General features: G+C 48.6%; 1 protein-coding gene across 4 annotated transcripts; it reads right to left on the reverse strand.

Annotated features, from left to right (window-relative positions):
• Positions 1-365: 365 nt before the first annotated feature.
• On the reverse strand, positions 366-23,211 carry LAG3 (lymphocyte activating 3). 4 transcript variants are annotated; one of them, XM_054834089.1, is made up of 10 exons: positions 22,971-23,211; positions 6,768-7,058; positions 6,238-6,342; positions 5,883-6,054; positions 5,493-5,719; positions 4,964-5,221; positions 4,493-4,786; positions 3,857-4,147; positions 3,470-3,585; positions 366-1,041 (listed from the first exon to the last, which is right to left on the reverse strand). In XM_054834089.1, exons 3-10 carry the CDS (start codon positions 6,290-6,292, stop codon positions 931-933), a joined length of 1,524 nt encoding a protein of 507 aa, XP_054690064.1. In that variant the 5' UTR covers positions 6,293-6,342; positions 6,768-7,058; positions 22,971-23,211; the 3' UTR covers positions 366-930. The 4 variants fall into 4 exon arrangements, with proteins under 4 accessions (XP_054690064.1, XP_054690073.1, XP_054690083.1 ...); XM_054834098.1 differs by lacking the exon at positions 6,768-7,058; XM_054834108.1 differs by lacking the exons at positions 6,238-6,342; positions 6,768-7,058.
• Positions 23,212-23,230: the final 19 nt, after the last annotated feature.

Below are 23,230 nucleotides of genomic sequence, written 5' to 3' on the forward strand. Positions count from 1 at the left end.
TCCTTAGGTACTGGAGGAGAGTGACAGAGAGCCCTAACATCAATGGGAGATCTATCAGGAAAATATGAGGACTGAGAAAAGGAATAAATGAATGAATGAACAAGGACAGCCAGACAGGAGGAAAATAAAAAAAAGACTCTGAAGCACAGCAAAAATGAGAGACTGAACCTGCGATTCTTTCTTCTCTAGTGACATTTAATTTCTCCTTCCCCATTGTCAAAATGTCAGAAATGAACAGGCAACCTCAGTAAAACAGAACTGAAAGAGAAAGAGAAGACAGTAAAGTCCTTAGAAGCTGCTTCACACAGGCAGAGGTACACCCAGCACCGTCAATAGGCGCAATCCTCCACAAGCGCACACAGGGGCCAGCAGGTGTTTTTGTCAGATGGATTTATTTTAGGTTCTAAAATGAGTTTCTAATAAAATAAAACGCTCAAAATGTGCAACATGTGCAGTCCTCTGTGGGGTCCCCTCTGCCACTGAATGAGCACAAGAGCAGGGCAGTGCGGGGAGAGGGAGAAGAAAGTGGGCAGCGGGGAGAAAACACCATCCGGCTACAGGGGAGCTGGATTCCAGCCATCTCCCGCATTTAAGTGTCCCACCAGTGAAAGGCTGTGAGAGGGGCCGTGAAGGAAGGGCAAAGGCTGGGAGAGAGAAGTGGCACTGAAGCAGGCAATAACTACTGGCTCAAATACTCCCAATAGCTCCAAAGCGTCTGTGCTGCCTGCCACCGTACTGCAGCGGTGGTCTCATCTTGCCCTGCTACGCAGCTTCCAGCCCCTCTGCAGGTACAGAGCTTCCATGGCCTCCTGCTATGTTCATGCCATCCCTAGACCCTCCTGAGAGGTCTGCATGGTTCCCATCTCTCTGCAGCATGGCACACAGAGTTTCATCCTTCCATGCAGACTGGGCCCAGTGTCTCTGCTCCCATCAGCACTCAGTTTGCTGGATCTTCTCTTTCTTGTTCTCCTCCATCTCCTTCTTACTTGGCACAGTGACTGCAACCATCCCTTCCAGTGCTGGGAAGGCAGGAGACCGTGCCTGAAAGGGAAGAAAGGGGCAATATCAGGCATGGGAGGGAGACTTGAATGGCACAGGTCTGGGTTTCTCCCTGCCATGGAAGATATGGTCCTACTGCTTGCAATCACGAGGCTCCCATTCCCTCCCAGAGCCAGGGAAGAGCCCCAGTCCCACTCTCTGAGCCATGTAGTTTCTTCTGGGGAAGGCTGGCTCAGCACTATCCTCTGTGGTGTCATGGGCATAAGGAATAACAAAGAGAGGACATGCTTAAGAGAGAGCAAAGAACAATCTGGGCAATGGTCAGGCCATTGTCAGGTTCAGGGGTATGCCAGATTTTACAACCCCTTTTCAGAGAGAATAATTAAAGGCATGAAGGTTCACGCAAAATGAGATAAGAACAAATTAAAGACAGAAGCACTTTCATATCTTGCTTTAACAAGCGACTTTCTAGACAATGGAAAAGAGGTAGATCTCAGGGCTCCTGATAACAGTAAAGTATATGGTGACACACCGGCAATCAATACAACTGGAAAGATGAGATTAGTAAAAAGAATGGCATGGTAGGTGTGATCTCAGCTAAGAGGAAGAGACTGGGATTTTGGTTGCAGGTTTCTGCCAGGCTGCAGAGAAATAATAAGAACAATTTATAAGCACAAAGATCAGTTGTGGGACCAGTCATTAATGGCATAGAGAGTGTAAAAGTGCTAATGAGTAATGTAGCTGATAAAGTTGAGGAGCCTCATTTGGAAGAAAGAGGATGAAAATGTCACTTGAGACCCAGATATTTTAGAAGAATGGAGCACTAAACTGAATGACAGGGTGAATGAAATGCGACAGTACCGACCGCACGTTGATAGGCTCAGGGGATTGTAACAGGAATTCCTAACATGTGGGCAATAGCCCATCAAGGGGTACCAGTGAGCAGCCAGTGTTTAACCAATGCAAGAAGAGCAAATGTAATCTTAGAGAATGCCAGCAGAGAGAGGGAGAGAACAAGAGAAGAGCTAGTATCTTTGCTCAAGGCACCTCATCTGCACTCTCACAAAGGATGACCCCACTGTGCAGAGAAGGGCAGGAGGACCATCAGTGGATGGAGGACCTGTGCTGCAACAGAGGAGCTTTGCTTACTTGGCAAAGCTGTGAGGGCATATACAAATGATTTGAGGTGGTAAGTTTCCTGGCTGGATTACAGCTGTTTAAGCTAGCAGAGCTGGACACCCAGGTATCTTATTTCCTGCTAGCTGAGGGTTTATAGTTACACTGTAAAGGGTTATTTGTCCAAGGTTTTAGGCCAGAAAGGGTGGTTCTGATCATCTTGTCCTGGACTTGTGTAGTCTAGAGAGTCAACCAGAAACTGTAGATCTCTGTCTTAGATTATCATTTACCATCAGTGCTGATTAAGGACTGATGACGAAGAACCAGTCACGAGTCTCTCTAGTGCTACCCGCAGCATTTTTTTTTAAATGCCCATCTTGCTTCTGCTCTGATGTTGCCTGTCCTCAGCCTCCAGCCACTGAGATTTGCTAAGAATTTGGATCAATGCTGTCACATCTCTCATCTTCAGCTCAAGGCAGGTTCAAGTGACCCAGCTCTTTCGCCAGGACAAGTTCTCCCAACCCGAGATTGCTCTGATTCCCTGGCCCCTTCTGCACTAGAAGGGGATTTTCACTGTGGACCCTTTCGAAGAAGCTGAGTGGAAGGCAACTACTTCACAGCTAGTCATGAAAGGTATCTCTTGTCAGCAAAGAGAAACCCTGAAGGAAGAATTTGCCATGTAATTCATTTGCAGAGAAACAGTATGAAAACTGCAGAGAAACGGTCTGTTTGCACAGTTTTTTCCAGTGGCATGCTGGGGAGGGATCAGTCCTGGCCTGGTCTTTGAGATGATAAAGCAGAGTTTTCAGAAGAACAGATACTGGAACAAGCTGAGCAAACAAAGGGCAGTAAGTTGCCAGAAGCAGAGGGCCGAGGCGTGAGGGCTGAGCCAGCAACAACAGACCTGCATCGAGATTGGCGTCTGGGGACCAGCAGACATTTATATGGAGCAGGGGACTCTGTTACATCAAAGCATCCAGATAAGGAACAAGAGAGAGGACACCTACAAGAGTCTGAAATTAACCCTCCTCTATTACAGCATGGCTTGATCTCTGCAAGAATAAGTAAGAAGCTTTTCAAGGCTGGACTGTGATTGTCTCCTAGGAGGTTTTAGCCCTCCTCTGAAGTGCGCGACCTGCCCCCAGACAAATGCCACGGTTAACCAGACCTGCTGATGCCCAGGATACAGCTTTCACTATGTAGTGCATAACATGCAGCAGGCTGCCTGAGCCCCATTCTTCCTGGCTGCTGTGTCCCTGTGACATTTCACTGCTGTCTCTAGGGTACCCAGGGGAAGGTCAAATAACGGATGATGTACAGGAAATCTAACAGAAATGGGGTGATGGACACTTACCCTTTTTTGTAGGGCCAGAATCAGAACACAGACTGTAAGCAGAATGAAGAGGGTGAGTGTGAGCCCAAAAGTAACCTGCCCACTGAAGATGGTGGGAGGACTGGAGACCTGAGCACCTGTGAGGAGGAACCACAGTTAGGAAGGAGGGGAAGGTTGATTTTGCACTGGGGCAAGGCTGGGACTGCACAGAGGCAAACTGCAAAAGGGTGCAGGGAACTGGAAGGAGAAACAGGAGGAACTGGTGAGAGCTAAGACAGGGTGACAACAAGATGGGATGCAAGTGGTCAAAGGGGAGAAGGAAGGGATGAGGCTGACAGAGGAAGGGGCACCAGGAAACTGAATAGGGTGAGAAGAAGGGATTGATTACGGATCCACAGGACAAAGTACCTGTGATCTGCAGCCCGTACTCCGCTGCTCCCAGCCTGCCCTCTGGGCCATATACACTGCATTCCCACGTGCCTGTATCCTTTTGTGACACTCGGGGTATTTCCAAGGTAGGGCCCATCTGGGACCTGTGGATCTCCAGGTTACGGGAGGTGGCCACAGCCAGCTTGCTGTTAGTGGGGGCTGAGTCGAGGTGCTTCCACTGGAAATGCTCATGTCCCCAGGGGTGTGTGAGGCTGCAGATGAGCAGCAAGCGAGACCCCTCAGAAACTGGTCCCTGGATGCTTGCAGTGACTGCAGCAAAGGAAAAAAATATCCTCAGGAAAGAATACGAGCAGGTCCACATCTCTTCCTCATTCCTCCTTCTTCTAATACACCCCTCCTTCATTACCTCCTATAATTTATTTTCTTTGTCTTCCTGAGCTTTCAAGAAGAATAATCAAGTTACTCAGGAAAACCCCTGCTTTCAGCAGAGTCCAGTGCAGTGCGATGCCCTGAATAGAGACCTTGTTTCTCACCCTGGGATGAGAACCTACAAGCAGGAGCAACCCACAGTCACTGCACTGACATGCAGGAGGTTTAACTGCCAGCAGTGGGGAACCCCATAAGGGTGATGCACTTCCCTGTCTCTCCTCTCACCTGTAACCACTGCCAAGGTCACATCCCTGCTGATTGTCTTGCTGCCAACGGAGACAGCACAGCGGTACCACCCTGCATCACCTGGCCCCACCACAGGGAGATGAAGGGGGAAGCTTCTGCTGCTCAAATTCTGGGAGATGCCCCAGTCTTCCAAGTGTCCTCCTGCAAGGTGGCTCCAGTGGGCTGTCACCACGTTGATCCCAAAGGCACTGGGAAGGTAGTTCAGGGTGCATGGTAGATCAGCTGCAGAGCCAGCTGCAGCATAGACCACAGGGTTCATTGGGCCATCAAAACCTGAGCCAGAGAGAGAGAGAGGACAATGTAGGGGAGTGACCGGAAAGAGCTCCACAGGGAGGTGACAGGCCTGGGAAGTGAGGAACAGGGTGGAAGCTGGACCCACTGGGGTTGGTGAGTCACATCAAAGGGGGTGACTTGGGGATGCTGGAGTAGCAACATAGAGGCTGAGCTCACCTAGAATTTGCAGGTTGTATGTGGCAGAAATGATCTCATTATCAGAGTATCTGAGCTGGCAGCACCAGGAGCCCGCATCACTCATGGCTGGCCGGAGGATGGAGAGAGCCCCATGCAAGGACCAGAAGGTCCCGGAGGTGGGGACCAGGTGCCCATTGTGGAACCAGCGTGTCTCCATGAGGGTGGCTCGATGGCTAGAGTTGCAGCTCAACAAGAGTGGCTCATTTTCTACCACAGGGCTGGGTGGACTGAGGGTTACTGCAAGGAAAAGAAAGGGGGGAGGCGGGGGAAGCTAAGATCATGGCGGAGCTACCAAACCATCCCTTTGTGCCCCTCCTGTCCTAGCTTTGTCCCTCAGGCAGTCCTCTCTCCAGAGCTGAGAGCAGACAGCAGGAACCTGTGTGCTTTTGCATGGCTGCTGCCTGTATGCTGACCTGCCCTGGCAAACACAGCATCCCCACCCCATCCCACCCTCACAGCCTCCCCAGTCCTAAAATTAACATTCTCCAGGGTTTCCATCTTCTCCTACCTGTAATTATCCCCAGCTCCACCTGGCAGCTCTGGACCTCCGTGTTGTATGCCACCTGTGCCTCATAGAGCCCAGCATCCTCGCTCCGGACTGGGTCGATTCGCAGGGAGAAATTGCCATTGCGTAAAGCAGAGTCCTGGACTGACACCCGGGGCCTCATGGGCAATGCCGTCTTCCGGAGACCCGAGTACCCCACCTCCAGCACCACGTGTGGCTCCTGGTGGGTGCTGGGAGCAGGACAAGTGAGCGGCTCGTGCCGGAGACAAAGGCAATATCAAGGGTGGGGGGCGGGAAGGGTGGAATGTGGGGAAGGAGAAAGGGGGTTGAAAGTGTCTCCCACCCTCTCCGACCCCCTCACAAAGACACAGATCTGTCTTGGCCCTGACGTACCTTCCCCCATGCCTCTTCCACAGCACGGATGTCTTGTCAGGCAGCTGCTTCCAGCTCTTCCACATCTTTCTGGGGCTCAGGTGGCAAGGCAGCACGGCTGAACTCCCTGCTCTGGCCCACACTTTCTGCTCCCTGCTTTCCCCCTCCACTACTCCTGGTAGGATGTGGCCAGCTGTAACAAGATGAAGGGTTGAGCAAACGGTGTGACTTATGGAGCAGAGGGCAATATCTCGCCATATTCAGTGGGGTTAGAAGGGTACTAATTCTCCCTTCCAGACCTATCAGGGACTACGTAACAACCAGACTCAACTTACTGAGCTACTCTGCCCTCCCTGATACGTCCAGCCCCTCTTACCATTGAAAACCAGCAGAATGAAGGTGAGGAACATCACCAGGGACACCAGCCTCATGGTGGTATCCAAGAGAGGCAGGAGGCTGCTTCTTCCCGCTCAGGTCCGTGCTTGTTCAGTCAGAAGATTTAAGAGATCAGCAAAAATGAAGTATGGGCAAAGAAGATGTTAGAGTGTGTAGATGAACCAAGGGAGGGTCAGGTGGAAGTGCTTGCTCTTGTGCTGTCTCTCTCTCTGATCAAAGCATTTCCCTAGATGCCCTTATACCGCGGGTGGGCAGCTAATTTCCTCGTATCACTAAGAAGATGCGTCACGACCAAAAAAACCAGTATAAGTTTGAGGCACGTGAAGGCAGGGCTGAAGCCAGTGAGAGAGAGGAGGGAGGGACCAGAGAGACTGCTCTAAGCATCTTTTAGTGGAAATTCTTTGGGTCGCTGTTGTTTTTCTTACAAGTTTTGCTTCTACATAGAGAATGGAAAAAGTGTAGAAGACACTTCCCAGCAAGTGCCCTTCATGTTTTTCTTTCATCTCTTACCTTTTTTGGTTTGATCTTTCCGCCTCTTACAGCTTCTCTCTAATTGTTTCAGGGCTTTTGAGAACACGTTGGTCTTTTTTCTGATGTTCTTTTTTTATTGTTGTTGGGTTTTTGGTGTGGGTTTTTTTTTTTTCCTTCTTTAATCCTTCAAATGTGCTGATTTTTTGGGCTTTTTCTCATTGGCCAGTTCACAGGCAGCACGAGGAAAGGGTGTATGGTGAGCTCCAACCAGGGCACATGTAACCCATCCATCTAGAGCCTAGGGGCAATCTGGGACAAAGCTGAGGTGGTCTGAGGAGACAGAAAGGAGCATCCAGGAGAAGCAACCAGCACTGAGAAGAGGGGCTGCATTCTGTGGCACTGCGAGGGGTGTGAGCAAGGGACCCTCCTCCTCTAGCAGCACTGGGGAAAACCCACCCAAGCTCGTGTGCTGAGGGGGATTGTCCTAACTCCCATGTAGCTGCTGAGCTTTGCATGGGGTAATACATTTCCACCCATGTGCCTCATCCTGGAGCCCCTTTTGCCTCAGAGAACCCCCACTGTTGTGGCTCACACTTTCCAGCAACCCACTGGCTGTGACTCTTTCGGACTTAATCAGCCCTTCACATGGGTGTCAGACACCCGAGCCCCTCAGTGGCTCATCCCCTGAGGGCTGGGCTGGGGCTTTTCCTGGAGGTGAGGTGACTCAGAGCGGCTGCTTCTTCGCTGTGGAAGGATCCTTGCTCGCTCTCTAGTTTTCCTCAGTTGGTTGTAGAAGGTGGAGGATAAAAGAGAGCAAGTGGTACGCCTCACAACAGCAGCTCCCTATTGTGGTGATGGCTCTCGTCTCTTTTATCACACACGGCTCTTCAGTCTCCTGAGGAGTGGGATCAGTGTAGAGGAACCTGGTGCAACCTTGTGTGCCTCATTGTGCCCAGGGGACTGCTTTGTAGTGGTCCGTCATGCCCTCCGTGTTACACAGCCCATGGGATCACATGAGAGAGGAATAGAGGAGAAAAGATGGGGGAGAACTTGTGACGGTTGACGGGAGGTGTTTTTTCCTCCTGTTCAAGAAAAACAGTTTGTGGTGCCCAGTCCAAGCAGAAAGCATCAACCTCTCTTTCCCCTGAATCAGCAATGTGAGAATGGTGTGAGTGTGTGGGTGAAGACGAGAGAGAGAGAAAGGAGATGGAACCGTGATGGGGAGGCACATACGGCTCCACAGCCTGGCGCCGTCTGCTCCCCCTCCACTGGCTTCGCCCGGGGGACACCAAGCTCGCTGCTCTCCCCCTCCATCCCAACCCACTCCGCACTCTTAGCCTCGGCGCCCTGGCACTGTTCCCATCTAGTCCTCCAAACCGCCCTTCACTGAGTCCGTGCCATAGGAAATGCCTCATTCTTGTAAGAACTGGCAAAGGAGAGAGACGTATTCCCATCCTGCTGCTGCTTCCTGAGAGGTGGTCATGAGGGAATGATGGAGAGCCGCGGAAAATGATGGGAGCTGTCTGGCACTGGGGGGTGTTTGGGGCCCAAGTTATTATGCTGAGTGAGCATGTTGTGAAATGAAGGTTTTGGAGGCACTGTTTTACTCAGCACCAGGCTATCTTTAGCAAAGACACCTGTGACGTTTCTCTCTAACGACCCATTTTAAATGCTGACTCCCTTGAATGGCATTTTCGTCATCTCCCAGAACAGGACCCTGCAGCAGAAATAAACAGTGACCGGAGTGAGATCAGCACAGGGGCATCTTCTCAGAACCTCTTGCGTGGGTCCCCTGGGCAGAGGGGCTGACAGGCACATGTGGGACTATGGCAGAGCCATGGGGAATGAGGGGCAGGCTGCCACGGGAGTAGGCCAGGACAGGGATTCAGAAGCCCAGCTCACTAAATACTCCTTTGTCCATGTTGGGCATTAGCTACCTTCAGCCAGGTTCCAGACTTACCCACAGCAGTCACCTTGCACACAACCTTAATACATTGCTTTTCTTGTCTCTCTTGGCATGTCTTACGGGTGCAAACTCCACTTACCAAGAAAAATAGGAATAGAAAACACTATTCTGCAGTATCACTGAGCTAGTCTTACTGAAGGAATTTTCCGTTGTGTTTCCAGATTTCTGTGATACCATGTTTTTCTCTGAGTGATTCCACTTTCATGTTTTGGTCCTTGCAGCATCAAGTCTGAAGCTAGTCTTAATCTTCTGCTTTGTGCTGACTTTTTGAGATGCTCTTTAATTTATTTGCAGACTTTAACTGACATAAGAAATTGCTCTCTGACTTGAAGACTGGGTTATCATCTGTGCAACTTGAGATCAGCTGGTCTGGGTGTTCCTGAAATAGAATGCTCACCAAAATGACCTCATGTACAAAGTCCTGATTGCTGTTTGCCCAGAGCTAAGGCAAACATAACAAGCAAAAAAAAAATAATTAAAAATTACTTACTAATAACTTTGTGGAGAGGGACTGTAAATAGAAAGCAGCCACGCCTGGGGAGACGGAAGGGAAGGTCTGGCAGGGGATGTAGTGTGAGCAAAAGCTGCTCAGCAGGTTGGTACTCAACGGGTGCTTGGACAGGTAATGGGGTTTCTAGGGGTCAGACTGGGATTACCTGTCAGACTTCTGGCACTGACTGGGAAGCTCAGGGAGGTAAAAGAGATCTAAGCTCAGCTCCAGAGGGGAGGTAACAGAGCTGCCTTTCTCTGGGTGCTCAGGACAGATGCAGTGGTTCCCAAGTCAACACCTTGTGCCTGTGGAAGGGCCAAGCAGCAGAACTCTGAACTAGAAAGAGCCAGTGCCCACAGATTAGCAAGCTTTGTGTGAGATTCACAATGTGGAAATAGAATCATAGAACCATAGAATGGTTTGGGTTGGAAGGGACCTTAAAGATCATCTAGTTCCAACCCCCCCTGCTGTGGGCAGGGACACCCTCCACTAGACCCTGTTGCCCAAAGCCTCATCCAACCTGGCCTTGAACACTTCCAGGGATGGGGCCTCCACCACCTCTCTGGGCAACCTTTCCAGTACCTCACCACTCTAACAGTAAAGAATTTCTTCCTAACATCTAATCTAAATCGACCCTCCTTTAGCTTAAACCCATTACCCCTTGTCCTGTCACTACACTCCCTGATAAACAGTCCCTCACCATCTTTCCTGTAGGCCCCCTTCAGGTACTGGAAGGCCGCAATTAGATCTCCCCGGAGCCTTCTTTTCTCCAGGCTGAACAACCCCAACTCTCTCAGCCTGTCTTCATAGGAGAGGTGCTCCAGCCCTCTGATCAGCTTCGTGGCCTCCTCTGGACTCACTCCAACAGCTCGATGTCTCTCCTGTACTGGTGCCCCCAGAGCTGGATGCAGTACTCCAGTTGGGGTCTCACAAGAGCAGAGTAGAGGGGCAGAATCACCTCCCTCGACCTGCTGGTCACGCCTCTTTTGATGCAGCCCAGGACATGGGCTGCATCGAAATAGGCACCTCTGAGGTAGAAGGATGCAAACCAGTCTTCCCCCACAAAGGGCTGTGATGATTTCTATCAAGGCACCATCCCTGAGATCCATATGAAATTGCTCAGCTTCTCTAAGCCCAGGGTGGGTACCAAACGTGCTTCCTTTCTTGCAGGAGGAAGCGGTTGCTCCAGACTTCTGTTCCTCCACAATGCCTGGAAGCAGCATGTTATCTTCCCAGGGCCAGGGTACCCTGCACATCAGAGGTGGTCTTGGAGGAGGGACCCACTTATCTGAGGTGACAGATCCTAAAAAGGGATGAGGAGAAGAGGATTGCAAAAGACAAAGTTCACATCTCCCAATACTTCTGGACAAAACCAAAATGTACCTCTGCAGAAGTGCTAGGAGGAGGAAAAGTGGCTGGCTGCCTGACATTTATTGGGAGGCTTTTTACTTTTGAAAAGGTCCTTTTTAGAGGATTTTCTGAATGGGCAGTGCCTGGGTCACCACACGTCTCTGATGTGGAGCTGAGGAGAGTCTAGCGGTGGCCTGCTTCCCAGAATCCCATGGGAATACCTTTAGGAAAGCATAGCCTTATGGAGTCTTTGGACAAATCTGCAGCCTCTTTCCTGACAGTGCTAAAAGGTGAGTGACCTTTGCTGGGCAATCCTCATCAGGTAGCTGAATATCCCAGAGAAACCTGAATTAGAAAGCCAGGAACAACATAGGGGGTTGCTGACTGAATCTGTGGGCTGCATTTCTGCTAAAAAAAACCCAGTGATTTAATCACTGAAGAGAATCTGCAGCATTCATGGGCATATTTGGCAGCTAGCATTTTGTATCTTGCCAGCATTAGCTGAAGAGAAGTGTGTAACTGTTGTCATTCACAAATCCTCCAGATCCTTCCTGGGGAAGAGATGGGATGCTGCAGGATCCTCTTTGGACATCCACAACTATCTGTGGAGGTGGTGATGGATATCAGTACCTTGGCCAATATCTAGTCAAGTGATGTCTTTGATGCTGCGGGATGTATTCGATGCTACAGCCTCTGTGTTTTGCAACAGGGAAGGTGAGGTGGATCCACTACAAAAATCCATGCAGTAAGCTAGGTTACATTTTGACTCATTTCTCATTGTAATACTCATGCCGTGCTTTTAATTCAACAGAAAAAAATGTGATAGCCTCCCAGACATCCCAGGGCTGCACCAAGTTTTCTCAGAGCGAAGAGGTACCCAGGAGGCTAACACATGCAAGCAATGGGAGAAGCATGCCAGCTATGAGGAGAAAGGTCTCAGTTACAGTGACCTGACACTGAGGTGGAGTCAGGCACTGACCCAATGTGCCACGTCTCGCTGAGTCAAGATTCCCTTGGCTCAGGTATGGGCAGAAAGGAGCTGAGGAATGCTTTGAAAAGACCTGGACCTTGGTCTGAGAGTGGGACTCTCAAAATGTGGTCTGTTCTCCCAGACGTAGCTGGAGAGAGAGAGAGAGAGTCCAACCATCTGCAGGGTCCCTTAGCCCCGGAGGGCTGGAACCTCCAGTGCCAACAGCAGAGCTGGATGACAGAAAACTGCTGGACATCAGGGGTGGTCCAGAAAGTGGGTGAGCACTGGCAGAAATGAGCAGCCAACAAGATCTCTGAAAGAGCCATCAGCATCAAGACCGATGGAAAGAGTGGTGTCAGGACAGGCTGGGAGGATGATGCTGGACATGTAGTGAAACCAGGACACCCAGATTCCCCCAATGGATTATATACAAGCTCCTTCTTAGGTGTGGCTTCTTCAGTTTGCCAGTCTCTTGCCAGTTTTGCAAGGAGACTGTATGACTGCCTTTCCTGAGAGCTGTTTTGGCCTGGGGGATCTCCAGAGCAGATGTGGGTTGTGTCTGCAGGTGTGTCCTGGTTTCGTCTGGGATAGAGTTAATTTTCTTCCTGGTAGCTGGTATAGTGCTGTGTTTTGGATTTAGGATGAGAATAATGTTGACAACACACTGATGTTTTAGTTGTTGCTAAGTAGTGCTTACAATAAGTCAAGGACTTTTCAGCTTCTCATGCCCCACCAGTGAGAAGGCAGAAGATGCACAAGCAGTTGGGAGATGGCACAGCCAGGACAGCTGACCCAAACTGGCCAAAGGGATATTCCATACCATATGACCTCATGCTCAGCATATAACCAGGGGTAGCTGGCCAGGCAGGGGATTGCTGTTCAAGGACGGGCTGGCCATCAGTCAGCAGGTGGTGAGCAATTGTATTGTGCATGACCTGTTGTGTATATTATTATTATTATTATTATTATTATTATTATTATTATTTTCCTTTGCCATCCTATTAAACTGTCTTTATCTCAGCCCATGAGTTTTACTTTTTTTTCCTCAATTCTCTCTCCCATCCCCCTGGGAGTGGGGGGACTGAGCGAACAGCTGTGTGATGTTTAGCTGCCTGCCAGGTTAAACCACAACAAGGTGCGAGACCTTCCAGCAGCTGATTTGGAGGAAGATCAATGGTCTCCTGGGTGCCGAGAGAGAGGTCGGCTGATCCAGATATGCCAGGCTCAGATCCCCATTGCTGCTGTTGCTCTCAAATGACAATGCAGCAAGTATCCCCTCAAAGAAAAACTGCCACAGAAGGATGTGCCTTCTGTTCATGGGGCTCAAATCCTCTCTCTGTCTTACTCTTGGCAGCAGCACGGGTCTCATTGACACAAAAGCGGCACCTTGGACGTGTTTCAGATGCTGGGGGGTGAGCATTGCACAGGGCATAGAAAGGTCTGGCTCTAGGCTTAGTCGCATGTGTCCTGAGGAACTGTGAAAAAGTAGATCTGGTCCATGTGCTGTGTTTTCATGGTGCATCATGGCAGGGGAACATGAGCCCGTAGCTTATGCTACACTGGAGCTCTGGAGGCTACAGGCAAATACTTATTAATAAAGAATATGTTATTTCCTTAGTGGGAAAACTAGATATAAAAAAGTTGAGGGTAACTAAAGGAGCATGTGATGCTATGAGAAATCATTTGCAGAAGAATACATTCCCTGGGAAGGTTCATGTGGACGATGGCACACCAAGGAGGGGGACAGCAGTGCTCCAGAATACTACTGAAGAGAATAAAGTCTCTGATTTGGTGATCCCCAACCACTTTGCTTTGAACAAAAATTGCTAGGGAGGGAGATGGTGCATTTTTAAACTGAAAGGGCTCATTGTAAATCAAAAGGGATTTATTTCTTTATAGTTTAGTTTTCAGCTGGATCAATTCTCTGATGCTCATCAGTGTTGACAAAAGAGAGGCAGCAGGAAAGATGAAAGGGAAGATGGGATTGCCCCTTTCTGCAATACTACACATTTATGCTGGATTAACATGATTGTGTGACAGACTAAAATTCAGAATGTGGTGGCAGCTGAGCAATTTTTTCAATTTCTTCTCCATTTGACACCTCATGGCAGGTAGCAGCCTGCATTGTTTTGTAAGACAGCTTCTGCTGCCCCACTAAGAAAAAATGCAAAATCAAATAAATGCCCTTGTTAGTCACAGCATCACAGGGAGATTCATGTGGGAAGGGATCTCTGGGGTGTCCGCTCCATCCCTCTGCTCCCAGCAGGGTGACTCTCAAACTAGACTGGGTTGCTCAGGGCCTGGCCCAGGCAAATTCTGAACACCTCCAATCATGGAGATTCTCCAGCCTCTCCAAAAACCTGTTCCACTGCTGAAACACCCTCACAGGAGAAGCTTTTCCTTGCGTCTCATAGGAAGTTCATTTGCTGCAACCTGTGCTCCTTGTCTCATGACTTTTCTCTGTGTCCCTGTGAGAGGAGTCTGGCTGTATCTTCTCTCTAACGCCCTTGGGGCAGCAGCAGGCAGCAGTTGTCTCCCCCCCCTCTTCTTCAGGCTGAACAAATGCCCCTTGTCATGCATCATGTTCTCCACCCCACAGCCATCTTAGGGCCCTTTGCTGGACTGGCTCCCGTGTGTCAACGTCCCATGGTGTTGGAGATGTAGCTTTTCATGTGCCATGAAGATGGGATTAATCACTGCTTGCTATGTTCTTGCTAATGAAGGCCAGCATTCGGCCAGCCTTAAGCACCGCACAGATACCTTGCTGGCCCTGGAGGTGCCCTCATTCTCTCCACGCTGGAAGACAACTGACTGACATTATGGCACATACAACAGGCTTTGCTGGTCTAAGGGCTGACTCTTCTTTAACCTCGAAGGAGGCTGGGACCAAAGAGATTAAACTATACTTCTGTGTAAAAAGGCTTTAAAATTCCTTTTTTTAAATGAGGGCTGGGGGAGATCTGGGTTCCCAAGATCCAACAAACTAAATATTAGGAAGTTCTGCCAGGAATCAGTCATTGGGGTGCAATTAAGGCCACATGGGGAAAACATGGGTTTAAGCTCGATTTTTTTGGTTTGGTGCCATTGTCATGGTTTAGCCCCAGCACAGCTGAGCACCACGCAACCGCTTACTCACTCCTCCCCCCACCCATGGTGGGATGGGGAGGAGAATCAGAAGAAAAAGGTAAAATTCATGGATTTGGTTAAGCACAGTTTACTGGGACAGCAAAGGAAGAGGAAAATAACAACAACAATACTTATAAAAGAATATACAAAGTGGGTGATACACAATGCAATTTGCCCAGAACCGGATGCCCAGCCCGTCCCCAGGCAGTGACTCCTCCTCCCCAGCCAGCTTCCCCCTTATATACTGAGCATGACATCATTTGGTATGGAATATTGCTTTGGCTAGTTTGGGTCAGCTGTCCTGCCTGTGCCCCCTCCCAGCTTCTTGTGAAAATTAACTCTATCCCAGCCAAAAAACAGGACAGCCATTTATAATTTTTCCCGGTTCTAAGAAGTTTCTGTTTGCAGATGTTAGGTCCTGTTTTCCAGGGCCATGCTCAGCAGCGTTCTCTCCACTGTGAAAGGCTTCTCTGCCAGGTTTTTCTGAGAGACACACAAAATACCAAAGGACCCTCTCTAACTGTACAGTGTGCATGAGAATAGAAGATAAAGCAGCCAATGCTTTTGTGTCCTGTGTGAATACTTCAAACCATTTGCTGGTGAGACGAAAGTGTCCTAGAAGTTCAGACTCCATGAGCTTCTAGTGCTAAGCTGCCACATGATTTGTTCAACATTCAACTGCTTTCTGATGTCCATGGCTGACTTACGCTGCCAAAATGTGGTTCGCAGCTCTGCGGGTGTGACTGTCTCTCCTGGCATGGTGCACACTTTGTATTTGGCAAGGTTAACGGGAAGCAACTGCCTCCTAAGACCCCTGGTAAAATCACACTCTAGAATTAAAACATAAGTTTATATGTTGAGGAACAAAGTATGTGGATCACATTTACAGAACAGAATACAGTATCCTGGGAAGAAAAGATTCCAGGGAGGGAGATACATGATAGCATGCTGTATAAAATGGGATCTGAAAGAGCGAACAGATTGTGTTACCTCTGTTTACAGCACGAGTTACTGGAATGAGTCCATGACTCAGAAAAGGATGTGGAAAAATGGAAAAGGATTTAGAAGAGAGGTACAAAAAAAATTACTTAGGGCCTGGAGATCTTGCTTTCCAATGTACAGAACTTGAGGTGTTTGATCTAATCTGAAGGAAACAATGGTGAGCTCAGGCAGCAATTTTACTGCAAACAAAAGGAAATTCATTTTACATGTCACACAGACGGTAGAATTATTGTCAGAGGATGTTGTAGATACCAGGAGTATAAATTAGGTCATTTGTGGAGGATCAGTTCCTCACTGGCTTTTGAATATGATGGCCTGGGTATGCCTGCCAGCTCGGGATGTCCTTAGATCTTGTTTATAGGAAGCTTCTATATGATGCCTGGTCTCTCAGTGTCTTTCCTTAAGGACCTTGCCTTAGCCACAGCAGAGCACTAGGCTAGAGACACCATTGATAAAACCATTTTTATGCTCCTATGTTCACGATCTATCAGCTGCTAATCAGCTGCTGAGCTGAGCGCACATAACCCACAGGGAAAAGGAAGGAACAGGCTCCTGGACTCAAATGAACTAAGGTGGTGGTGATGGCATGTGGGTGTACGGACTTTCCCCTGAGTTTAGCAGGGACCTGTTGTTTTTTCCCTAGTTACAGGTGGTCAGAGGGCTCACTTGTTCCAGACTTGAAGAAGATATGGCAGTTTCTCTTTTTTTAAGGTTGTTTTTTTTTTTTAAATTACTATCATTTTCTTCTGTGTGTTACTTAGAAAGTCAAAATAAAAGTCACTCTGAAGGACTGGAAACCTCAAGGGTTCTGTGCGCTCCCTAACTGAATTGTAAGACCAGATCAGCTTGTGCAGAGGAGGAAATATGGACAAAATGGTCCAGTCATGAGCCAAGGTAAAGTTCAGAAGCCTTAATAATGGAAAAGGAGGCTACAGTCAAAATACTGGCTCAAGAGTAGCTATTGAAAAGAAAAAAGAAAAAAGAAAGAAGAAAAAAGAAAAAAACAAAAACAAAAACCAGCAACCAACAACCAACAACCAAAACCACAACAGACCAAGACTAACAGCATTTCCTGCCCTGATCTGTTAAAAATGAATGTTTGGGGTGGATACAAAAAGCAAAGAACTCCTTGAAGTGAAGGAAGAGTCGGAAGATAACCTTCCCAGGTGCTTGAGGGTGGGATTCCACCTTGAAAGAGGGATTCCTTCATGAGGAAACTGATCCAAGAGACTGTCTTCCAAGTTTGCCTTCCTGTCTCAATGCCACTGGGAATGACTGCCCCTGGCTACATACTCACCTTGCCATGCACAGTCTGTGATAATATGGCCCTTCATGGGGCTGTAAGCCAGACCAGTGTAAACATTACGTTTAAAAGGAGGAGGAGAAGAAAAGGTGAATGTGTAATTAGAATAGGAAATAACTCAAATTATTTCCATGGCAGGTTCCTACAGGCAGCTGCCCTAGCACAACTGGGTGGATGAGAAACTGTGCTGAGGAGTGGGAAGTAGAGAAAACTTTTAAAACACCATTGCTGTCACATAGAGTTACACTCTGAATGGCTGGCTGATGTCCGTAAATGGCTCTGGGAGAAGTGAACTATTCAAGCAGTGTCCTAAACCCAGCTGCCAGTGCAGCACTGACAATTTTAAGATACTTAGGGCAGTTGCTGTTGTTGCTTGGGGACTTGTGGACCTGGCAGCTAAACCCAGAGGTTTGTTTCCCCAAGAAAATTCTGCAGCTGACAACCCTAAAACAGGTTCTCCAGAAAGGTGCAGTGATCTCAGGTACTGGCTCTGCTGTTGGGTATCCAATATAGGTTCTTGATAACCAACTGGAGTTGTAGACACTAACAGGTCACTAACTTCCTAAGAGGGGGACAGTCAAACTCTAAGGCTGTACCTAGGGGATCCAGTAAGGGAGGGGACGCTACTGGGAAAGGGTCCAAAATCAGCTGGAGATGGGAAGACTGTAAGTGGCGTGAATGTATATATGTGCCTTTCTAGTGGAGGGGCTTTGGGATCTGTATGGGTGGAGCCAACCCTGGCCACAGAAGAAGAGTTGTGAGTCCTGGGATTACTAGAGCTTTCCCACAAGTCCTTTAAGGCTCCTGAAGTTGTGCAAGAGGCTCACAGGAGCTGTTCAGTTTAACCTTACCTTCCAGGTAACCTTCTTTTGATAGCATATGAGAAAAACAGATGAGAGGAGGATATGGTTACACTCTGCCTGATGCATCTGATAGTATGGTACAACCCCAGAAAGGCTGTTTTTTGAGAAAGGACACATCAGATGAAATATCCCTTTCTGACCTAGAATTGTTCTTGTTCCAGACAAAAAGCATAGTAAGAGCTGTGCTGGGCCAGGAGAGAAGATTTTCGGAGCAGGTATTCGGAAAGTAATACAGTGTCCCATCTAATAGGAGTGGATTCAAGGGAGGAGGAATCTCCTTCCAGGTCCCCTTAGCCCCCTTTGCCTTGGACCCTTGAGCCAAAGGACCATTTCTCCTGGAAGCCAGAGAGAACCTATGTTTGTTCAAATCACCCTGTGGACACCCAGCCAAGACAAATCTGATGCTGATTGACCACACAGGTACTTCTCGTTTCTCCAGGTTTGAGTTAGGCCTCTCATAACACTGACTGGCGGTGTGATCAGAGCCATTCCTGGTTCCTCCGCTCTAAGAGACAGCTCACAGCACGCTCTGTGCCAAGCATTTTAGGTATGGAGAAACTCGGGACGACAACTGCTCATGATCTTTCAGCCAAGTATTTAGAGACATATCAAGTTTGGTGCCACCAGGGGGCCCTTTAGGCAGGAAAGCTGTAGACCTACGCTTAATTCCTCTCTCACTGATAAATCCGTCCAAGAGGATCAAGAAAAGAAATATAAGGTGCACCTTCCAAGCTGAAAGAGGTATCAGTTTGAGCTACATTTGATTGTGCTGCCTATTCTACCAGAGTGGTGCTCTCTTTCAGCACAAGGTCTTGAAAGAAGAGATTGGGGCTTAGCCTTTGTGTCCCACGTTACACAGAAGGACTGGGTCCTACTGGAGGTCCCCTTGGAGTCTTCAACAATGAGAACATGTACAGCACTGACATGCTCTACTGTATAGCAATTGGGACAATGTAGGTGTCACCACTGTATCCCAATTCCATGACAGCAGTCATCCTCCTTGTCTGCAGTCTGGGATCCCATCAGCTGTCTGTAGGCTTTTCACCCTTGGAAGTAAAAGCAAAAGCAGACTGTGGAATACTGGGAACACCTATAGGAATCCTGCCACACGTGGGAGACCTTAAGTCAGGATTTGATCTGAAAACCCTTTCAAACATAGAGAAACTGAGGTGGAATAGGATCCTCTCCCAACAAGAAACTACAGTCAACATGGCACACTGTTATCAGTGCTTTACAAGGATGCTTATTTCTACAGCTATGAAAAGGGATTCACAGACCCTGAAGCAGTCTGTATTTTCTTTAGTTATGAGCAAAACCTCATGACTCATTTGAATTACAAGGTGGATTTTCCCAAACTTGTCTACTGAATCCTCTGTGAAATTTACCTTGTGAAGAACTGGCAAATTCCCAGCTCAAATCTGGGTTGATACCTACCACGCTGCTATCCTGGAAGCTCAGGAGGTTTGTTGGAATCATATCCAACAGCTTTAGCTGTTTTCAAGACTGGATGTGACATAGGAAAAAATTTAGAAGGACCATTTAAGAAACTGTCTTTCACATAAGAAAACAACAACTAACTGTAAGTTTTCAGGTGGGATTTCTGGTGTGCTTATGGACGAGCCTAACAGAGCACTACCTGAGTTCATGCTGTGGAGTGCTGTCCAGCAAAGACCTTTTTCTGAAGTCATTTGGATGTGCAGCAACAGAAAAGCTGCTGAAGGATGCTTCAAATAAGGGGCTTTGAAAATTTTCATTACAAATTTTGCAGCCTAATAAATGCAGCCTAAAATGATGGATGAATTGCTGTAAGACCTGGGAAAGTCTGAGACATGACTCTGCCTGAGCTGCCAGAGAGGTATTGGCAGACATACATAATCACAGGGCTCTGGAAGCTGACTATTTTTGCTACATCTTACAGCCTTTACTGGTTTTAGGATCTTCCATCTTGGATTCATGAAGCTCCAGTAATACTTTGGACTTAGGGACAAGATTCTTCATTGCAGAACATATGGCCAAACACCCTGCTGACATTATGACACCACTTCATGGATTAAGTGACTAAACTGAAAATAAAGCATCTTGAACCCCGCTAGGACATTGGAAATGTTCAACTGGACTTTTTGAGACAAAGTGTTTAACACACATGGTAGAGAATGGGGACAATAAATCTAATTATAAAAAATGCTGGAGATCTGTAGAATCTGTGGCTCCTACAGCCCCCCCGATGACAAGTAGCATCAGCTAGATATCACCCACAGCATATACATGGGTCACATGCTCTTCTGTCCTCTTTAATGGGTGATTTGCAGCAAGTCACCTAGTCGTCTGCCATAGCCTGTCTGCACAGATACACCTGACAAGGTGAAGCTTGTCTGCTCTGATATCCCAGTTCTTTGAGGCTCAGCTAAGGAACTGTTGTTGTGCACAGATACTTCCAGCTGGGACTCAGGCTTCCTGAACAGCCTGAGATGGGAAAGCATACTCTTCTGTGTCTGATAGAAAATGCCTCCCACAAGGGTGAAGCTGTATTTGATGGCACCATGCTTGATCCATAAGCCATCTTTCGTGTCTGAGACCCTTGAATACTAACACCCTGGGTCTCTCCTCACCCCTGTGACTGTCCATGTTTTGCTAAAACCATAAGAGCTCACCAGGAAACAAACCCCAAACTCATCCACTGATAATACCAGCGCTCCAGTCCTGTCCATCTGTGGTATGTCCCCAGTCTGAGCCCACACATGTAAACACAGACTTCTTCCCTGAGAAAACACACAGACTGGATCAGCCATGAGCGTGTCTGTCTTTGACTCTGCTCTTGAAATAAGGGAGAGAGGTGGGAGGGAAAAGTACATGGGCTTCTTAAGGATCTGGGAAGGCAAGTTGTTTTGGTTTCCCATATGGTGTATGGGAAGCGGCTGAGCAATGTGTCTCCTAACCAGAGGGCCTAAAGAAGTCCCTGATCCCAGAGGAAGGGGTGGGGGAAGAGAAGTAATTAATCTTCACTATTTTTTTTAAGCTAGTACAACAGGGTGATTATGGACTTTCCTGAAGCAAGAAGGGTTTTCCTCCCAGACCAGCGGCAGCTGGAGGGCTCACTTTTTCCAGGTCTGAAGGAGGGTTCACAATTCTGCCCATGTGATGGTTTTGATTACGCTGGTCTTGTTTCATTTATTGGCTTAAAACTGGTGTAAAAGACCAAAGAGGCTGGGTGGAGGGGATCATTTGCCTAAGTGGGAAATGAGAAGGTGACAGCTATAAGATGCAAAGAGCATTTGTTTCTGGGCTCAGCACTTCAAAATATCTTCAGACTCAGCTCAGACTTTCCATGGCAGGTCTCTATTTCTTCATATATCACAGAAAGATGTAGGTGGGAAGGGACCTCTGGAGATCTCTAGCCCAACCCCCTTGATTGCAGCAGAGCTGACTCCAAAGCTAGGTCAGGTTGCTCTGCTTAACCAGAAGCTTTAAGCAGTTTTATTCAATCAACATGGAATTCAGCTGCCTCCTCTCATGCTTGCTGTCTGCCGCTCACCACCACATCCAGAGCTGTCCTCTTCAGTAGGCTGCACCCGCACAGTCACCCAACAAGGAGCAGCTCGCATCCTGCCAGTGCTATCCTGGCAGGCTCAGCACCCCCTGCCACAGCCATCCAGTGATGCCTGCCGGGGTGCAAGGGGTCACTCGCTTATCTGAGGTAGGACAGGAACCCAGCTAAGATCTGGTAGGCGGCCTAGGTGATCTCTGCACATTGCTAGTGCTGGCCTAACAATCATGTGCTGCCTCACTTCCTTCTGGATGACCAGCTAGATAGAGCCAGAGGTACTGGTGTTGCATCCACATAGAAAACAGAGATGGAGTTCTCTCTACACACCTTCTCACTGGCAAGTACATTCTTCACTACTCATAGTCAGGCACTGCTGCAGTGGTGGGGAAGAAGCATGAAAACTGTAATCAGCCTCTGCAGAGATTGTAACATTCACTAATAAATTATCTTCAGCAGCGAACAGCAAAAGGTGACTGGTCAGCAGAAAGTTTGGGGGAGTCCTTGAGGACTTGCTCCAATGTGAAAGTATCTTGAACAGAGACTAAAATCCATCATTTTTAAAAATGGAGCAATAGGAGGAATACAAAATTGCAAAAGTGCATTTACAAGATACACGCAGGTTGAATCAGCACCTTGATCACAGTGCCCAAGGCGGGCAGGAGCAGGGAGGGGTGTTGCAAGTCAATGCGAGGCAGCAGCTACCTGCTTTTGAAATGCTGTTCATAGGGGGAAGGCACCCTAACCGTCTGTGGCTCCAGCTGCAGAGGGAGCTCTGCGAGCAGGACAGGGCTGCCCTGGCAGCAGAGAGAGAGCATGGCTCTAATGACTATACTGCAAAGGCCCCTGAACACAGAATCCAGCACATGGCTCCAGCTGGAGATCAGGATGTCCCAGAATCGGGAGTGGCCTGCTTGAACCAGGCCCATCCCTGCTGGAGGAGAAGGGCTCAAATCCCCTCCCTGGCACCAAGCTGGGAAGGAGGGAAGGGGCCAGGGCAGGAGCACCAGGGATGTGGTGGCCCCTGAGCCGAGATGGGTCCAGACCCAGCAGAGGCTCCACCAGCAAATGGGTGCTGGGGGAGTGGTGCACCCACACCTTGTAGTGCAGCGAGGTCCCACCGGGCAGGCACATGCCCCCAGAGACATTTGCAGGTGGGAAGGGGCTTGGCAGTAGCTGTCTTGCTTCCACCATGCTTCCATCCCTCTGTGTCCTGGGAGCAGGCCTGCAGCCAAACATGGACGTTTGGAGAGAACAACGGTCAACACTTTGCCCCTCCAGAGACAAGGAACTGTTTGCGCTTCCAGTATCTGATCCGTTGCTGCAGTTGGACAAGCACAAAGCCACCGATGCTCAGACAAAAGTTGGTATTATTTACAGCTCCTGGTCTCGGTGGCTCATTGTGTGATTGCCAAGGTACAAGTTTAATAAGGAAGACACACTAACAGCAACTTTAAAGGTCTGCAAAGATAAAAAGACAAATGCTTGACAGATCTCTCCCAGGCAGCTGGTGGGACACAGAACTGAAGCTCTTGCCTCTTGAAACACTTCCCTATTGCTGTGACCAGTACTGGTGAAGCGGGACAGGGCAGGGAGGCAGTAGGGCAGCATACGGTTAGAATAGCACTTACCCTCGTCCGGCAGCCACAGCTGGGGTTCCCTTCCTGAGCCTCTGTCGTCCAGCCCGTGCCGATTGCGGTTTTGAGAGCTTCACAACAGCCCTGGAGCTTCACCTTCTGTTAATGCCATGCCCTTGCTGGAACTGCGTGCCAGACGGAGCAGAACCCATGCACACTGGTCTCCAGCATGCAGGGGTCCTTTGAATAATTAACACAGGTCTTGTGACTAACTTAAGGTTCCTCTCTCTACCAGCTGCTGGTCAAGTCACTTC

Source organism: Grus americana, chromosome 1 (genome assembly GCF_028858705.1).
Source record: "Grus americana isolate bGruAme1 chromosome 1, bGruAme1.mat, whole genome shotgun sequence".
Classification (NCBI taxonomy): domain Eukaryota; kingdom Metazoa; phylum Chordata; class Aves; order Gruiformes; family Gruidae; genus Grus; species Grus americana.

What these genes read in the sequence shown, in the direction of transcription:
- LAG3 (XM_054834098.1), bottom strand. Translation starts at nt 6,292, where the DNA reads ATGAGGCTGGTGTCCCTGGTGATGTTCCTCACCTTCATTCTGCTGGTT. An exon ending in CATTCTGCTGGTTTTCAATG is followed by an intron (nt 6,055 to 6,237) that starts GTAAGAGGGGCT and finishes ATCTTGTTACAG; the next exon opens with CTGGCCACATCCTACCAGGA. An exon ending in TTCTGGCCCTACAAAAAAGG is followed by an intron (nt 1,042 to 3,469) that starts GTAAGTGTCCAT and finishes CTTCCCTTTCAG; the next exon opens with GCACGGTCTCCTGCCTTCCC.